Source organism: Oncorhynchus mykiss, chromosome 8 (assembly GCF_013265735.2).
Source record: "Oncorhynchus mykiss isolate Arlee chromosome 8, USDA_OmykA_1.1, whole genome shotgun sequence".
Classification (NCBI taxonomy): domain Eukaryota; kingdom Metazoa; phylum Chordata; class Actinopteri; order Salmoniformes; family Salmonidae; genus Oncorhynchus; species Oncorhynchus mykiss.
This window is the reverse complement of record NC_048572.1, coordinates 8,927,305-8,944,647: the sequence shown is the minus strand read 5'-3', so window position 1 is coordinate 8,944,647 and position 17,343 is coordinate 8,927,305. Positions and strand designations below refer to the sequence as shown.

General features: G+C 42.4%; 1 protein-coding gene across 2 annotated transcripts; it reads right to left on the bottom strand.

Annotated features, from left to right (window-relative positions):
- Window positions 1-6,933: 6,933 nt before the first annotated feature.
- On the bottom strand, window positions 6,934-16,370 carry LOC110529322 (cholesterol 24-hydroxylase). Of its 2 annotated transcripts, none has more exons than XM_021611450.2 (15): window positions 16,052-16,370; window positions 15,724-15,801; window positions 15,554-15,635; window positions 15,282-15,355; window positions 14,992-15,078; window positions 14,751-14,889; window positions 14,391-14,504; window positions 14,090-14,252; window positions 13,793-13,858; window positions 12,047-12,170; window positions 11,869-11,953; window positions 10,787-10,897; window positions 9,305-9,393; window positions 7,704-7,770; window positions 6,934-7,528 (listed from the first exon to the last, which is right to left on the bottom strand). In XM_021611450.2, exons 1-15 carry the CDS (start codon window positions 16,198-16,200, stop codon window positions 7,373-7,375), a joined length of 1,584 nt encoding a protein of 527 aa, XP_021467125.2. In that variant the 5' UTR covers window positions 16,201-16,370; the 3' UTR covers window positions 6,934-7,372. The 2 variants fall into 2 exon arrangements, with proteins under 2 accessions (XP_021467125.2, XP_021467126.2); XM_021611451.2 differs by having other exon boundaries at window positions 12,047-12,119; window positions 16,052-16,367.
- Between the last annotated feature and the right edge of the window lie 973 nt (window positions 16,371-17,343).

The window sequence follows — 17,343 nt, the reverse complement described above, 5'->3', positions numbered from 1 at the left end:
CGGGGGGGGGGGGGGGGGGGGGGGCCGGCGTACTCGAAGGTACCTTCTAGCCATCGCTGATCCTCTATTCATTTTCCTTTGGTTTTGTCTTGTCTTATTTCTGCAAGGCTCTCCAGAGGGTAGTGGGTTCTGCACAACGCATCACCGGGGGCAAACCACCTGCCCTCCAGCACACCTACAGCAGCCAATGTCACAGGAAAGCCAAAAAGATCATCAAGTACAACAACCACCCAAGCCCCTGCCTGTTCACACCACTGTCATTCAGAAGGTTAGGTCAGTACAGGTGCATCAAAGCTGGGACCAAGAGACTGAAAATCATCTCAAGGCCATCAGACTGTTAGACAGCCATCGCTAACATAGAGAGGCTGCTGCCAACAAACAGACTCAAATCTCTGGCCACTTAAATAAACAGACTTAATAAAGTTATCACTAGTCACTTAAAATAACACCACTTTAATAATGTTTACATATCCTACATTACTATTCTCATATGTATATGCTGTATTCTACACCATCTACTGCATCTTGCCGTTGCTGCACGACATCGCTCATCCATATATTTACAGTTGAAGTCGGAAGTTTACATACACTTAGGTTGGAGTCATTAAAACTCGTTTTTCAACCACTCCACAAATTTCTTAACAAACTATAGTTTTGGCAAGTCGGTTAGGACATCTACTTTGTGCATGACACAAGTTATTTTTACAACAATTGTTTACAGACAGATTAGTTCACTTATAATTAATTCACTGTATCACTATTCCACTGGGTCAGAAGTTGACTGTGACTGTGTATTTCAAGGCCTACCTTCAAACTCAGTGCCTTTAAGGTTGACATCATGGGAAAATCAAAAGAAATCAGCCAAGACCCCAGAAAAAAAACGTGTAAACACCATGGGACCACGCAGCCGTCATACCGCTCAGGAAGGAGACGCGTTCTGTCTCCTAGAGATGAACGTACTTTGGTGCGAAAAGTGCAAATCAATCCCAGAACAACAGCAAAGGACCCTTTGGGATTAGACCATTCACTTTGTGACTCCTCCAGTACCCCCCATTTCTACCATTGTTGTCACTTCCTGCTGGACCGCCACCGTCCGGGCTTCTGGTTTCTGGCCGTTGACGCACTTTTTCCTCACAGACAGGTGTGGATATGATGTTCCACGGATCCGTGTGCACTTATAGCAGCATCTCTGATCTGGGTCCAGCAGCCGCCGACGTCACCCTCCGGCCCGGACGGTACCTCGGCTGGTTCCGTCTGGGCCCCATTCAGCCCCTCGCCTCTCTATGTGTTGTTCGTCCCCCTCGCCGCATCTCCTCTCGGGCCTCTCTCAGCAGGTCCTGGGTATTCTGGTGAATTTCCACCGTGGTCGGCAATTCCTCCAGGCTCTGGGGTTTCTGCATGCCTACCGTCTTCTTTGTCTCGTATTGCAGGGCCCAAAGGTATTTATCCAGGACGAGCTTGTCGAGCATCGGGAGGGAGGGTACTTCCGTCAGTAGCCAGCCCAAGGTCACGCGCACCAGGTCGCTCATCTGAGCACGGCGGGAAAGGGTGGGGTCAAAGGCCCAGTCGTGGACCAGTTGTGCACGGCATAACGGCTCAGTATCTCCCGTTCGAGTCCCTCATAATTTGCGGCCTGGTCAGTGTTCAAATCAAAGTAGGCCTTCTGGGCCTTCACAGAGAGGTAGGGTGCCAACAGGCTGGTCCACTTGGGCTTGGGCCTTCCTTCCCTCTGTGCCATCCTCTTGAAGTTGCACAAATACGACTCCACGTCATCTTCCTCCCTTATCAGTTCCTGGTTCAGTTTCGGGCCACACTCCTGAGCCCTCCCAACCTTCAACTGGGCTACCTTCACTACCAGTCTGCAACTTTTGTTGGTGCTGCTCCTCCAGTGCTTGCTCCTGGAGAGCCTGTTGCTTCTGCTGGCAGAGGATGAACTGAGCCACCAGCTCCACCATGGTGATCTCCATACGCTCGAGCCCACAGCACCCAAAGCTACTGAGATGCAAGCATTCTCCAACATATGTGGTAAGCGCGCAGAGATTGACACAGAGACAGGGAGACTTTAGTCCGCAAAAACAACTTTCTAAGACAGAAAATAAGCATAACAAAGAGAATCACATAGGTTTGGCTCGGTCCCTCTTCTCTAATTTTGCTTGGTGTCGGTCTCTCCCCGTTCTCTCTCTCGCGGTGTGCCACCCGTGCTCCTTTTATTTGGCCTCCACGGCTGGTTGGCACTTTCCTCTAATTACCTCCACTTAGAGGTGTCCATGTCGGGGTGCCCAGCTCTCGTATTCCCAGCAGAGGGAGCCAACATCGCCTCACATACCTCCTCTCTATTACCATCCCCCGGGGTAAACCTCCTGGGATACCACAATATATTGAAGCAAAGCTTGGTCGCAAATGGGCCTTTCAAATTGACAATGACCCCAAGCATACTTCCAAAGTTGTGGCAAAATGGCTTAAGGACAACAAAGTCAAAGTTTTTGAGTGGCCATCACAAAGCCCTGACCTCAATCCCATAGAACATTTGTGGGCAGAACTGACAAAGCGTGTGTGAGCACGGAGGACAAAAATGGGCCAAAATTCACCCAACTTATTGTGGGAAGCTTGTGGAAGGCTACCTGAAACGCTTGACCGAAGTTAAACAATTGAAAGACAATGCTCCCAAATACTAATTGAGTGTATGTAAACTTCTGACCCACTGGGAATGTGATGAAACAAAAAAAAGCTGAAATAAATAATTCTCTCCAATAGTACTCTGACAAATCAAATCAAATCAAAGTGTATTTGTCACGTGCGCCGAATACAACAGGTGTAGATCTTACAGTGAAATGCTTACTTACAGGCTCTAACCAATAGTGCAAAAAAGGTATGAGGTGAACAATGGGTAGGTAAAGAAATAAAACAACAGTTAAAAAACAGACTATATACAGTACCACGGCTATAAAACTAGCGAGGCTATATACAGTAGCAAGGCTATAAAACTACCGAGGCTATATACAGTAGACAGGCTATAAAACTAGCGAGGCTATCTACAGTAGACAGGCTATAAAACTAGCGAGGCTATATACAGTAGCAAGGCTATAAAACTAGCGAGGCTACATACAGTAGCAAGGCTATGAAACTAGCGAGGCTATATACAGTAGCAAGGCTATAAAACTAGCGAGGCTATATACAGTAGACAGGCTATAAAACTAGCGAGGCTATATACAGTAGCAAGGCTATAAAAGTAGGGAGGCTACATACAGACACAGGTTAGTCAGGCTGATTGAGGTAGTATGTACATGTAGATATGGTGAAAGTGACTATGCATATATGATGAACATAGAGTAGCAATGGCGTAAAAGAGGGGTTGGGGGATAGCTATTTGGTTACCTGTTCAGGAGTCTTATTGCTTCGGGGTAAAAACTGTTGAGAAGCCTTTTTGTCCTAGACTTGGCACTCCGGTACCACTTAACATGTGGTAGTAGAGAGAACAGTATATGACTGGGGTGGCTGGGGTCTTTGATAATTTTTAGGGCCTTCCTCTGACACCGTCTGGTGTAGAGTTCCTGGATGGCAGGCAGCTTAGCCCCAGTGATGTACTGGTCCATACGCACTACCCTCTGTAGTGCCTTGCAGTCGGAGGCCGAGCAATTGCCGTACCAGGCAGTGATGCTCTCGATGTTGCAGCTTTAGAACCTTTTGAGGATCTCAGCACCCATGACAAATCTTTTTAGATTCCTGAGGCGGAATAGGCTTTGTCGTGCCCTCTTCAGGACTGTCTTGGTGTGTTTGGACCATTCTAGTTTGTTGTTGATGTGGGCACCTAGGAACTTGAAGCTCTCAACCTGCTCCATTACAGCCCCGTCGATGAGAATGGGGGCGTGCTCGGTCCTCCTTTTCTTGTAGTCCACAATCATCTCCTTAGTCTTGGTTACGTTGAGGGATAGGTTGTTATTCTGGCACCACCCGGCCAGGTCTCTGACCTCCTCCTTATAAGCTGTCTCGTCGTTGTCGGTGATCAAGCCTACCACTGTTGTGTCGTCTGCAAACTTAATGATGGTTTTTGCAGTCGTGACTGCATGGTCGTGGGTGAACAGGGAGTACAGGAGGGGACTGAGCGCGCACCCCTGGGGAGCTCCAGTGTTGAGGATCAGCGGGGCAGATGTGTTGCTATCTACCCTCACCACCTGGGGGAAGCCCGTCAGGAAGTCCAGGATCGAGTTGCAGAGGAAGGTATTTAGTCCCAGGTTCCTTAGCTGAGTGATGAGCTTTGAGGGTACTATGGTGTTGAACGCTGAGCTGTAGTCAATGAATACTATTCTCACATAAGTGTTCCTTTTGTTCAGGTGGGAAAGGGCAGTGTGGAGTGCAGTAGAGATTGCATCATCTGTGGATCTGTTTGGGCGGTATGCAAATTGGAGTGGGTCTAGGGTTTCTGGGATAATGGTGTTGATGTGAGCCATTACCAACCTTTTAAAGCACTTCATGGCTACGGACGTGAGTGCTATGGGTCTGTAGTCATTGAAGCAGGTTGCCTTTGTGTTCTTGGGAACGGGGACTACGGTGGTCTGCTTGAAACATGTTATTATATTATTATAGTATAGTATTACAGACTCAATCAGGGACATGTTGAAAATGTCAGTGAACACACCTGCCAGTTGGTCAGCACATGCCTGGAAATCCATCTGGCCATGCAGTCTTGTGTATGTTGACCTGTTTAAAGGTCTTACTCACATCAGCTACGGAGAGCGTGATCACACAGTTGTCCGGAACAGCTGATGCTCTCATGCATGCCTCAGTGTTGCTTGCCTCGAAGCGAGCATAGAAGTGATTTAGCTCATCTGGTAGGATCGTGTCACTGGGCAGCTCGCGGCTGTGCTTCCCTTTGTAGTCTGTAATACTTTGCAAGCCCTACCACATAAGACGAGCGTCGGAGCCGGTGTAGTATGATTCAATCTTAGCCCTGTATTGACGCTTTGCCTGTTTGATGGTTTGTCACAGGGCATAGCAGGATTTCTTGTAAGCTTCTGGATTAGAGTCCTGCACCTTGAAAGCGGCAGCTCTACCCTTTAGCTCAGTACGAATGTTGCCTGTAATCCATGGCTTCTGGTTGGGGTATGTACGTACAGTCACTGTGGGGATGACGCCCTCAATGCACTTATTGATAAAGCCAGTGACTGATGTGGTGTACTCCTCAATGCCATGGGAAAAATCCCGGAACATGTTCCAGCCTGTGATAGCAAAACAGTCCTGTAGCTTAGCATCTGCTAAACATTTGGTGATCCTAACTGACCTAAAACAGGGAATATTTACTGGGTTTAAATGTCAGAAATTGTGAAAAACTGAGTTTAAATGTAGTTGGCTAAGGTGTATGTCAACTTCTGACTTCAACTGTATATGTACATATTCTTATTCATCCCTTTACATTAGTGTGTATAAGATAGTTGTTGTGAATTTGTTAGGTTACTTGTTAGACTGCATAGTCGGAACTAGAAGCACAAGCATTTCACTACACTCTACTAACCATGTGTATGTGACCAATAAAATTGTATTTTATTTGATGAGGCTAGCATAGCACCTTCTCTGTTGAAATTTGAGACGGTCTATACATGTACATGAGGCTAGTAGCATAGCATCTCACTCTCTACCGAATACTGGTGGTGACGTCAATATCTCACATCGGATATTTAAAAATGTATTAAAATAACGAGATGTATCCACCAATCCAAAGAAAGGAATAGGAGGGAACTTCACAGCCCACCGTTCCGCCCTGTGGACAACGAATCCCATTGTTAGAGCAGAGATGCAGGCATCTCATCACTATATCCAGTATCTGTGCTACCAGTCTACTTGTCCACTTTTAAAGCTGCAATTAAGGCAATTTATACCATTTTTACAATACATTCACAGATTGCACAACACACTGTGTGCCCTCAGGCCCCTACTCCACCACTACCACATATCTACAGTACTAAATCCATGTGTATGCATAGTGCTTATGTTATCGTGTGTGTGTGTGTGTGTGTGTGCGCATGTGTCTGTGCCAATCTTTGCATTGCTTCACAGTCCCCGTTGTTCCATAAAGTGTTTTTTATCTGTTTATAAAATCTAATTTTACTGCTTTCGTCGGTTACTTGATCTGGAATAGAGTTCCATGTAGTCATGGCTCTATTTAATACTGTGTGCCTCCCATAGTCTGTTCTGGATTTGGGGACTGTGAAGAGACCTCTTGTGGCATGTCTTGTGTGGTATGCATGGGTGTCCGAGCTGTGTTCCAGTAGTTTAGACAGACAGCTCAGTCTATTCAACATTTCAAAACCCCTCAAAACCCTTCCACTTTCAGCCAGGAGAGATTGACATGCATATTATTATTATTATCTCTCTGTGTACATCTAAGGACCAGCCGAGCTGCTCTGTTCATAGCCAATTGTAATTTTCCTAAGTCTTTTTTTGTGGCACCTGACCACACGACTGAACGGGTAGTCAAGGTGTGACAAAACTAGGGCCTGTAGGACCTTCCTTGTCGATAGTGCTGTTAAGAAGGCAGAGCATCGCTTTATTATAGACAGACTTCTCCCCATCTTAGGAACTTTTGACCATGACAGTTTACAATCTAGTGTTACTCCAAGCAGTTTAGTTACCTCAACGTGCTCAATTTCCACATAATTTAGTAGCAGATTTAGTTCAGGTTTAGTGAGTGTTTTGTTCCAAATATAATGCTTTTCGTTTTAGAAATATTTAGGGCTAACTTATTCCTTGCCACCCACTCTGAAACAAACTGCAGCTCTTTGTTGAGTGTTGCAGTCATTTCAGTCGAAATTGAAAAAAGCAAGGTCTTCTGGGTGTAAACAAGAAAGAGACTAAACATGAGAATGAATGTTCTTGGTTTGTCTGCAGGTTCACAGCGACACCTTGTGGATAAAAGTATTCTAATCTTCTGGAGCTCAGTGATGTTTGGTCAATTATTTTATTAAAATATAGTAAATTCACTCCAACAGAGGCACTGTGGTAATGTTGGTTAGGAAGTTCATCAAAGAAGTTAATATATACTTTATAAATCTCTTTATATTATGTGATAAATGGTATACTGCATAGTAACTACATGATAAGGGTAAATTAACAACATGGAATCGGCACAAATACAAACACTCCTATGTCAAGTCTGTCCTAGTAACTCTTCATCACATAGAACCGTCATATTTAAGATATTATTTCATCATTGATAAAAAGAATAAACAATTGTTCAAAATCCATTTTCATAAAAAATAGCTAGATATTTGAATAAGGTGCTTCATTGAAAAAGAGATAATTTGTTCCACTAGGAAGTATAAAAAATAAGACAAGTATGTTATAGAGAAGTGCTAGTCATGTTCAGGTCCCAGTCAGGTCAGGCTGCGGATGTCTGTCCTCTGTGTCTGATGTTACACACCACTCCACTCTTTGGTCTCAAAGTCCCAGTGTCCAGGATGTCAAAGGACTGGCCAGGGAGCAGGTTGAAGTCAAACCTCTGGAGCAGCTTGGCCATCACTACCTTGGCCTCCATCTGTGAGCAACAGATCTCTTTAAAGGATGACAAATCTGGTGTGCTCAACTATAAAAAAAGTATATATTGGAGGCAGAAGTCCAGGAGTAATCTAACTAGGATGGATAATAGGATCAGCAGAGAACAATCCCAAATAAAGTTGTTTCAATGTATTTCATACGGACAGTCTGCTCACCTGTGCGAAGCTCTGTCCCAGACATGAGCGTGGTCCCAGGGCGAAGGGGTAGTAGCAGTAATAGGGTCTTCAGGACAGAAACAAACACAACATGTCTGTTAGCTCTTAAAAAGTGACTGAACGCACAGAGTCCAAATGTGTTTTTCTATTGCTCATTAAGATAAACTAGATTTCAGTTTTGGGGGTGTGGTTCGATATATCAGTTGCTGATGTTTGTCCCCCATGAGACCAGGTGGTGTAAAGTACTAAGTTCATCCCTTCTGCCTCTGATTGGGTAGACTCACTAAACACAAATGCTTCGATTGTAAATTATGTCGGAGTGTTGAACTGTGACCCTGGCTATCCGTAGATTAAGAAAACAAGAATATCGTGCCGTCTGGTTTTACTTATGATACTTAAGGACACTTAAAACCAAACACTTTTAGACTTTTACTCAAGTAGTATTTTACTGGGTGACTTTTAACTTTACTTGAGTCATTTTCTTTTAGGGTATCTTTACTTTTACTACAGTTTGAAAATTGGGTACATTTCCCACCACTGCATGAGACACCATAAGAACAAAGCACGTATCACTTCCTCAAAATAGTCCAAGTTAACTCAAGAAATCTGTAATTAATTGTGTTTTTTGTCGACAAGGTTTTAGTCACGCAATTTTACATCTAGTTAAGGTGTTTAGTGCAGTATTGCTCAAGTAAAAAATGCGCTACATGTTGTCTATCATAAACAAAGTCTGATCCACTGTTCTGCCATCAGATAGAGCGTAATCACCACAGCTGTTTATCCCGTGTTAGTGGGCGAAATCATAACCCAACCACCATGTAAGTCATGACGAACTTTGACTTCATGACCAAAAGTAGCCCTTTCCTGCAATCACTGATCAAAAGTGCCGTCTTTGGCCTCATGCGTGGAATATAGTGGCTGGAGCTCTGTCAGAGTGACCATTGAGTTCTTGGTCACCTCGCTGACCAAGCCCCTTCTCCCCCGATTGCTCAGTTTGGCCGGGTGGTCAGCTCTAGGGAGAGTCTTGGTGGTTCAAAACTTCTTCCATTTAAGAATGATGGAGGCCACTGTCTTCTTGGGGGCCTTCAATGCTGCAGATATTTATTTGGTACCCTACCCTAGATCTGTGCATCGACACAATCCTGTCTCGGAGCTCTATGGACAATTGCGTCAACCACATGGCTTGGTTTTTGCTCTGACATGCACTGTCAACAGTGGGACCTTATATATACAGGTGTGCGTGTTCCTAAATCATGTCCATTCAATTTAATTTACCACAGGTGGACTCCAATCAAGTTGTAGAAACACCTAAAGGATGATCAACGGAAACAGGATGCACCTGAGCTCAATTTTGCAAAAATGTCTGAAAACCTTTTTTTCCTTCGTCATTATGGGGTATTGTGTGGAGATTGATGAGGAAAATTGTTTTTTAAATACATTTTAGAATAAGTCTGTAACGTAACAAAATGTGGAAAAAGTGAAGTGGTCTGAATATTTTCTGGATGTAATGTATGCCAGTTTCAACGAGTTCAGTTCTGCTTTAATCAATTCAAATGTTGTAAAGAAACAATAAAACAATGAAAACGTATCGTGTGACTTACTTGGCAGCGTCTGGATGGAACCTCTCAGGGTCAAACTTCAGCGGGTCCTCAAAGAACTTATCCAACCTTCCACAGACATACGAATTGAACTGTAAACAGACAAGATAGAGGAAAACAAAAGATTTAAGACACTTTAGGAAATAAAATAAGTACACCCACACCCAAAATAGTTAATGAGGTGTTGACTACACTGTTAAGATGAAATTCATTGTAACACCAAAACTGTTTCAATGTGCTTTGTGTTGTAGCCACGACAGACAAAGATATATAATTAAGAAAACTTTACTAGGCATGTTGTCAACCAGCACATGAATAAAGTAAGTAAAAACTGGTTTCCGTTTCCTGTGTAACATCAATATGAGGAACATCAATATTGCTACATTAACTAGTGACAACTGAGCTGCCACCAACTTGAAGGAGACGAAACCATATCTTTGCTGGAGTATTGAAACACATGACACGGTGTGTTGTAACACCACTAAATCAAATATTGTGCAACACCTTGCCAGGGACTGGGAGCACTAACAGAACAGGTTGAACACACTACTTTGGTGTTTCGAGTTCTGTTTAGAGCAGAATTAGATCCCTTCTCTTTTGTTGTCATTTCCTTTGTCTATGTGGGAATGGGTGCTGTCCTCATTGAACGTCAAAATGCCTGACAGTTTTGATATCCGTTCATCATGATCCATTACACAACAAACTGCTTAATACCAATACAGAAATACAGTCTTCTTTCTTCAAACATGTACACAACATTGTGTGAAAGAATCATAGTCTAAAAACGCTACCCACAATCCTCTAAAAACAGAGTCATGCGTCAAGATAAGAAATGCAACGTGATTAAAACCAAAGACTTCCAATGAGTTCAATCATTCTATCATTCAATCTATTGTCTCTCACTTTGGTTATCCTCATAAAATATAATTACATTTTGAGTAACATATGCAGTTGGATTTACATTACTTTGGTCAAATTTAATTAACAAATCATTGAAATGACTTGCATTTGTAAATCATTGATTGTATGAGAAACACCATTTTTGAGTGTTGATGCTTTTACATTCACTGAACCCCCAAAATGGGTTTTCACAACGCTCTCTTAAAAACACCCATATTCAGGTTGAAGAACCACTTTGGGTGTTTCAGAGTTCCTACACTTCTGTTTTAAAACACATTCTGTGTATTAACATTTTACATTCAAACACCCAGATCTCAGCTTAGGTGCACTACCTGTCATGGTTTCATTACACAATCATGGTGTTTTGAGAAATTCTGTTTACATTCTATGTTAACATAAGAAAAGTCAATGATACAATGATGCTACATTGATGTATGAGCCACACTGGCTTAGACAAGGATACTTGATTCCTTTACCACATTGAGGTACCACAGCGTATCACATGTTAACACCACAACTAAACTTAGAGATATTATCATACAACAGTCATCACTCCTCCACATTGTTTTTGAGGTGACTACTCACCAAGCATGAGACTCCTGCTGGGATGGGGATGCCGTTGATGACAATGTCGTTGGGGATGAAACGAGAAGTGCCTGGTGCTGTAGGGTACAACCTTAGAGTCTCCTTCAAAACCTGACGGGGGGGTGATATGAATCAAACACAACATGCTGATTAATTGACAATGTGAAGAGTTACCTTTTCTTTTCGTCCTAAACTTGGTGCTCCGGTACCGTTTGCCATGCGGTAGCAGAGAGAACAGTCTCTGACTTGGGTGACTGGGAGTTTTGACAATTTTTTGGGCCTTCCTGACACCGCCTAGTATATAGGTCCTGGATGTCAGGAAGCTTGGTCCCAGTGATGTCCTGGGCCGTACACACTACCCTCTGTAGCGCCTTCCGGTCAGATGCCGAGTAATTGCCGTACGAAGTGGTAATGCAACCGTTCAGGATGTTCTTGATGGTGCAGCTGTAGAACTTTTTGAGGATCTGGGGACCCATGCCAAATATTTTCAGTCTCTTGATGGGGAAAAGGTGTTGTCGTGCCCTCTTCACAACTGTCTTGGTGTGTTTGGACCATGATAGTTTGTTGGTAATTTGGTGATGTGGACACCAAGGTATTTGAAACTCTCGACCCGCTCCAATTCAGTCCAGTCAATGTTTATGTGGCCTGTAAGGCCCTCCTTTTCCTATAGTCCACGATCAGCTCCTTTGTCTTGCTCACATTGAGAGAGAGGTTGTTGTCCTGGCACCACACTGCCAGGTCTCTGCCCTCGTCTCTATAGTCTGTCTCATCGTTGTCAGTGATCAGGCCTACCACTGTTGTGTCATCAGCAAACGTAATAATGGTGTTGGAGTGGTGGGTGAACAGGGAGTACAGGAGGGGACTAAGCACACACACAAAATAACACATTTCGCTGGGCAGCCATCTCCTCCAGCGCCATTCTATCAGCCATCGTACAACATTGTATAACGTACAATATGGTTTCTGTGTACAGATGCCAGTTCCAATTCTGAGTCCTTGATCTGGTTTGTAGCTCCATTGCTGTCACTGTCAGGTCAATGACAAGACAGCACACACAAACCTGGGACAGGTAGATCATTTACCTGAGACAGGTAGGTCATTTTCCCCAGGTCGTCAAAGCTGATTTCCTGTTTCATCCCGATGACATCATCCACTTCCTGCTTCACCCTGGAAATGGCAGACACTCACAAACTCAACCAACCTGTTTTTATTACAGAAATGATCAATAGCGAAAATAGAAATGATGAAAACAAGTCCTACTTTGTCAGTATCTCTGGCAGCCTTCCCAGTTCCATGACGGCAAAAGCTAGTTGATTGGCTGTTGTCTCTTGCCCTGTCATGATTAAAACAACAAAAGCTAGTTGATTGGCTGTTGTCTCTTGCCCTGTCATGATTAAAACATCAAAATTACTGTGACTGTTGTTTCTTCAAATTTCAAATGAGCTCAAAAAACTATACTATGGAGATTGATTTAATATATATATATATATATATACACACAGTTTAAGTCGGAAGTTTACAAACACTTAGGTTGGAGTCATTAAAATTTGTTTTTCAAAAACTCCACAAATTTCTTGTTAAAAAACTATAGTTTGGGCAAGTCGGTTAGGACATCTACTTTGTGCATGACAAGAGTAAGTTTTCCAACAATTGTTTACAGACAGATTAGTTCACTTATAATTCACTGTATCACAATTCCAGTGGGTCAGAAGTTTACATACACTATGTTGACTGTGCCTTTAAACAGCTTGGGAAATTCCAGAAAATGATGTCATGGCTTTGGAAGCTTCTGATAGGCTAATTGACATAATTTGAGTCAATTGAAGGTGAACCTGTGGATGAATTTCAAGGCCTACCTTCAAACTCAGTGCCTCTTTGTTTGACATCATGGGAAAATCAAAAGAAATCAGCCGTTCAAAGATGAATGTACTTTGGTGCGAAAAGAGCAAATCAATCCCAGAACAACAGCAAAGAAACTTGTGAAGGTATTGGAGGAAACATGTACAAAAGTATCTATATCCACAGTAAAAGGAGTCCTATAGCGACATAACCTGAATGGCCGCTCAGCAAGGCAGAAGCCACTGCTCCAAAACCGACATTAAAAAAGCCAGACTACAGTTTGCAACTGCACATGGGGACAAAGATCATACTTTTTGTAGAAATGTCCTCTGGTCTGATGAAACAAAAATACAACTGTTTGGTCATAACGACCATCGTTTTGTTTGGAAGAAAAAAGGGATGCTTGCAAGGCGAAGAACACCATCCCAACCGTGAAGCACGGGGGTTGCAGCATCATGTTGTGGGGGTGCTTTGCAAGAAGGGACTGGTGAACTTCAAAAAAAAGATGGCTTCGTGAGGTAGGAAAATTATGTGAATATATTGAAGCGACATCTCAAGACATCAGTCAGGAAGTTAAAGCTTGGTCGCAAATGGGTCTTCCAAATGGACAATGATCCCAAGCATCATTTCAAAGTTGTGGCAAAATAGCTTAAGGACAACAAAGTCAAGGTATTGGAGTGGCCATCACAAAGCCCTGATCTCAATCCTATATAGACTTTGTGGGCAGAACTGAAAAAGTGTGTGCGAGCAAGGAGGCCTACAAACCTGACTCAGTTACACCAGCTTTGTCAGGAGGAATGGGCTAAAATTCACCCAACTTATTGTGGGAAGCTTGTGGAAGGCTACACGAAATGTTTGACCCAAGTTTAAAAAAAATTAAAGGCAATGCTACCAAATACTAATTGAGTGTATGTAAACTTCTGACCCACTGGGAATGTGATGAAAGAAATGAAAGCTGAAATAAATAATTCTCTACTATCATTCTGACATTTCACATTCTTAAAATAAAGTGGTGATCCTAACTGACCTAAACCAGGGAATTTTTACTAGGATTAAATGTCAGGAATTGTAAAAACGGAATGTGGTGTATGTAAACATCCGACGTCAACTGTATATATATATATATATATATAAATAAAGTATAGCACTTGTTTCAGGGAGACGTACCCGCAATGAAGAACGTCACAAAGTTGTCCAGCATAATCTCCTCATCATCGTTTGCTATGTTTTCCTCTGAAATTATGGATATATATCAGTTTACAGCATTGAGACAATAGTGCTACTGAACCTCATCAATTACATGACTGTTTTAGCAAACACTTGTCCCACAATGTCACATGCAGAGCCACAGGTAAAAGGTTTCCAATGTTAGCCTGGTCCCAGATCTGTTTGTGCCGACTTGAACAGTGGCAGGAGTTGGCAAGACGGCACGAACAGATCTAGGATCAGGCTACTACAACATGCCTTTGCCAGCCGTCTTGAGGATCTGTGTGAGGATGTCTTTTGGAACGTCCTCTCCGTTTTGGACGGCCATTTTCCTCTCGTTGATCCACTGTCTGCCTGTCGAACGCAGCAGCTGACAAGACTTCTTCACCTCGTTGATGAACTTCTTGTTCTTTGGGTAGAGCTACATATGTAGGATCTTAATTTGATTACTCTTTAACACAGGATTTTATCTGATGAAACTGTAGGATTTCAAATAGATCAATTCAATAAGCCATCGTTCTCGAGAAGCATCACCAACATCTTTGATGCCATTATTTACCTGGAAGGTAAGGTCTCTGACATAGAGGACCATTCCCTTCAGACACATCTCTATAGCGTTGGGGAACGGAGAGTCACTCTCCTTCAGCAGATCCAGCTCCACTCCAAACGCCACCTACAGATGAGATAAAAACAGAGGATTGACAACATGATAAGGTAAAACTCCTGGTTCTAGTTATGCTAATTATAGCTAGCACATTGGCATGGTGAGACTAAATTGTATATAGCTTAGGTAATGAGTGTGTTATAACTGCCTGTTATGACAATTTTACTGTCAGATATACAAACAAATGTAGCTTTCAGAAATAATAAAGTGTAAGGGCAGTGTGGGGATCTGAGGGTAACAGGAAGTGACCGTTACCTTAGTGATGACATCCAGTGTCACACAGTTGAACATGTGTTGCATGTTGGCAGCTGTGTTGTTGTCAGCCATGTCCGCCAGTTTATCCATCAGCTTCTCTGCCCTCTCGTTGAACGCACCCATCTGACCCCGCAGGTACCTAACAATACACAGCAATGATGGATGGATGAACAGATGGATGGCTGGATGGATTGATCAATGGAGTGATCAATGAGTCGATTGATCAATTATAGTGACTTACAGACTGCTGAAGGCAGGGTCCATTATTCTTCGCTGTTTGTACCACTCATCATGATTCTGTGCTGTGATCAGGCCATTTCCAAAAAACCTATGAAGAAGAAGGACAACAGAGTATTTACCCTAAGACTGAATAAACTGACCAGTGACCAAGTTGTCCCGTTTGAATGTCTATATTCTCTGTAGGCTACGCATGCAATAACCAGCATTAGGAGGGATTGTGTTGAAAGAGTTTGTACCAACCAAAACATTGACACAATAAATAGTAGTAGGAAGTATATTTAGAGGACTCACCTCTGTCCAAACAGGTTGAAGAGACGCTTATAGACCTGTGAGTCTTTGGGGTACTTCGGTGACATCAGGACTTCCTGTGGAGACAAAGAAAAGTGTCAGTTTGAAGGGGGAATTGGTTATTTTACAGCACTTTCATTTCAGAAATTAACATGGTAAAATGTATGATTACACTAATCTTGGTTAACCCAGAACTAAAATCTTGCTTAATTTGGTCAGGTGTTTACGTAGTCAGTCCATCAGAAATTATTATTGCAGTAATTTCACAGGTTTACCTTGGTGGTATCAGGACAGGTCACACACAGCACCACAAAATGCAAACCGTTGATACGGTACACCGGTCCATATGTCTCAGCCCTGTCAAAGATAAAATATATCTTTATTTATTGTCCCAGAATATTCTGTCCCAGAATAAACAACACCTGATTCATAGCATTCAACAAACCATTCCAGAAATTTGTCGTGGACAACTCGACCACTGCTCATCTCCCTCAGCATGGTTGGGGAATGACCAAATATAAAACTGGGGGAGAACAAGAGACGGGTTAATAACTGAAAAATAAGAACGTTATGACATGAGTGATACCTTCACCTAGTGAAAATGAAAAAGACAGGTGAAACAGCGACCCTGACTGCTGTTGAGGTCAACTTTCACCTACTGTAGTTCCTTATCAACAAATCCGATGCGTTATGTCGCCGCTCAGTATAGTTGAAACTAACATTTAGCTAAAGCATTTTAAAATAAATATTCAAGTTACATCATACTGACTCACCTATCCCTTGGTGGTCCCGGTATGTGATCATATTTCAGATGAATATATTTTATGTAAAGACAAAAACAGAGAAATGCGATGAAAATCAATCCAAGCAGGCAAATAAACAAATAACCGATCCAACCTGCAAAGAAAGAGAAAAGGGCCATATTTCCGAAGACTCGGTAGCTCGCGGTGAGCCTGCAAACCAGTTATGTGTTGTCGTTTCTTTTTGGACGGAATTTGGTCACCCGTAGTACTAGTAGTAGAGAGATATGTGAAGCGAGAGGGTTTACTCTGCATAAAATATGTCCACGTTAAGCAGATCGTTAATTATTAATTATTTTTGGCTGCGGTTCTGCATTTTCTGGAACCACACTTGTGTGGAGCAAGATAGCTGCCAAAAGGTTGAATATACATATCGTTAAGAATGTAAGAAAATCCATATGTAAATTGTTAGGATTGTAAGAAAAGCCATGCGTGAAACATGAAATGTAAACGTTAAAATAGATCTGTAAAAGTACAAATCCTATGTTCCGACTATGAATGAACATTAACACGTTCAATTCTTACTTTACAACTCCCTTCACTCGGTTATAGATCTTTTAAATACAGTTCATTCGGGAAAGTATTCAGACCCCCTCCCTTTTTCCACATTTGTGAACCGTTTCAGGAAACTAGGCATATGTCGCAGGTCACTACTTAACAGGAGAGCCGTTTGAAAGTAAACATATTATTCTAATCAAAATGTGTTTTTGGGCAGAAATGCCTTCTTGAACATAATAACAAAACTTGTATGCCATCTGTAAATATGAATCAAATTGTTAAATTACGAGCCTAGTTTGTTTAGCCACAGAAAAAGTTGACAACCTTCCCGCAAGCCATGATAGGCTGAGATAATGAGTGGGCTGGACATGCCGAGAGATGAGTTTGGATTTGTCTGCCAAATAGCACACTTCTGTCTATTTGAGCTGGTCAGTATGTCTAGGTAATCCTGTCTTACTCAGATGTATTTATTTATTTATGTATCTATTATGTAGTAAAACTGCTTAAAATGTTGCTCACCACTTTCTGGAGGACCAAGTTTTGAAATTAGTGATAAATCGAGCATGATAGCTAAGGAGATGGAGAAAACACCTGTCTCCAGATTACATCTTCAAACTAAGGGCAACCATGGCATCCGACAGGAGATGTGTCCATCCATGAATGATGTGCACTGGTAAGATACTCTAGCTAGCTACATTTTCAAATATTACACGTTTCTAATTTTGACAGAAAGTGGTTTAATTTCAAGTTAAAGTGTACTGTTAGCT

Bases quoted from the DNA above. Each gene is read 5' to 3' on its own strand.
- LOC110529322 (XM_021611450.2), bottom strand. From the start codon at position 16,200: ATGGCCCTTTTCTCTTTCTTTGCAGGTTGGATCGGTTATTTGTTTATT. The intron at 14,505-14,750 runs GTAACGGTCACT...TCTCATCTGTAG, and splicing joins CACTGGATGTCATCACTAAG to GTGGCGTTTGGAGTGGAGCT. The intron at 12,171-13,792 runs GTACGTCTCCCT...TAATCATGACAG, and splicing joins TGTGACGTTCTTCATTGCGG to GGCAAGAGACAACAGCCAAT.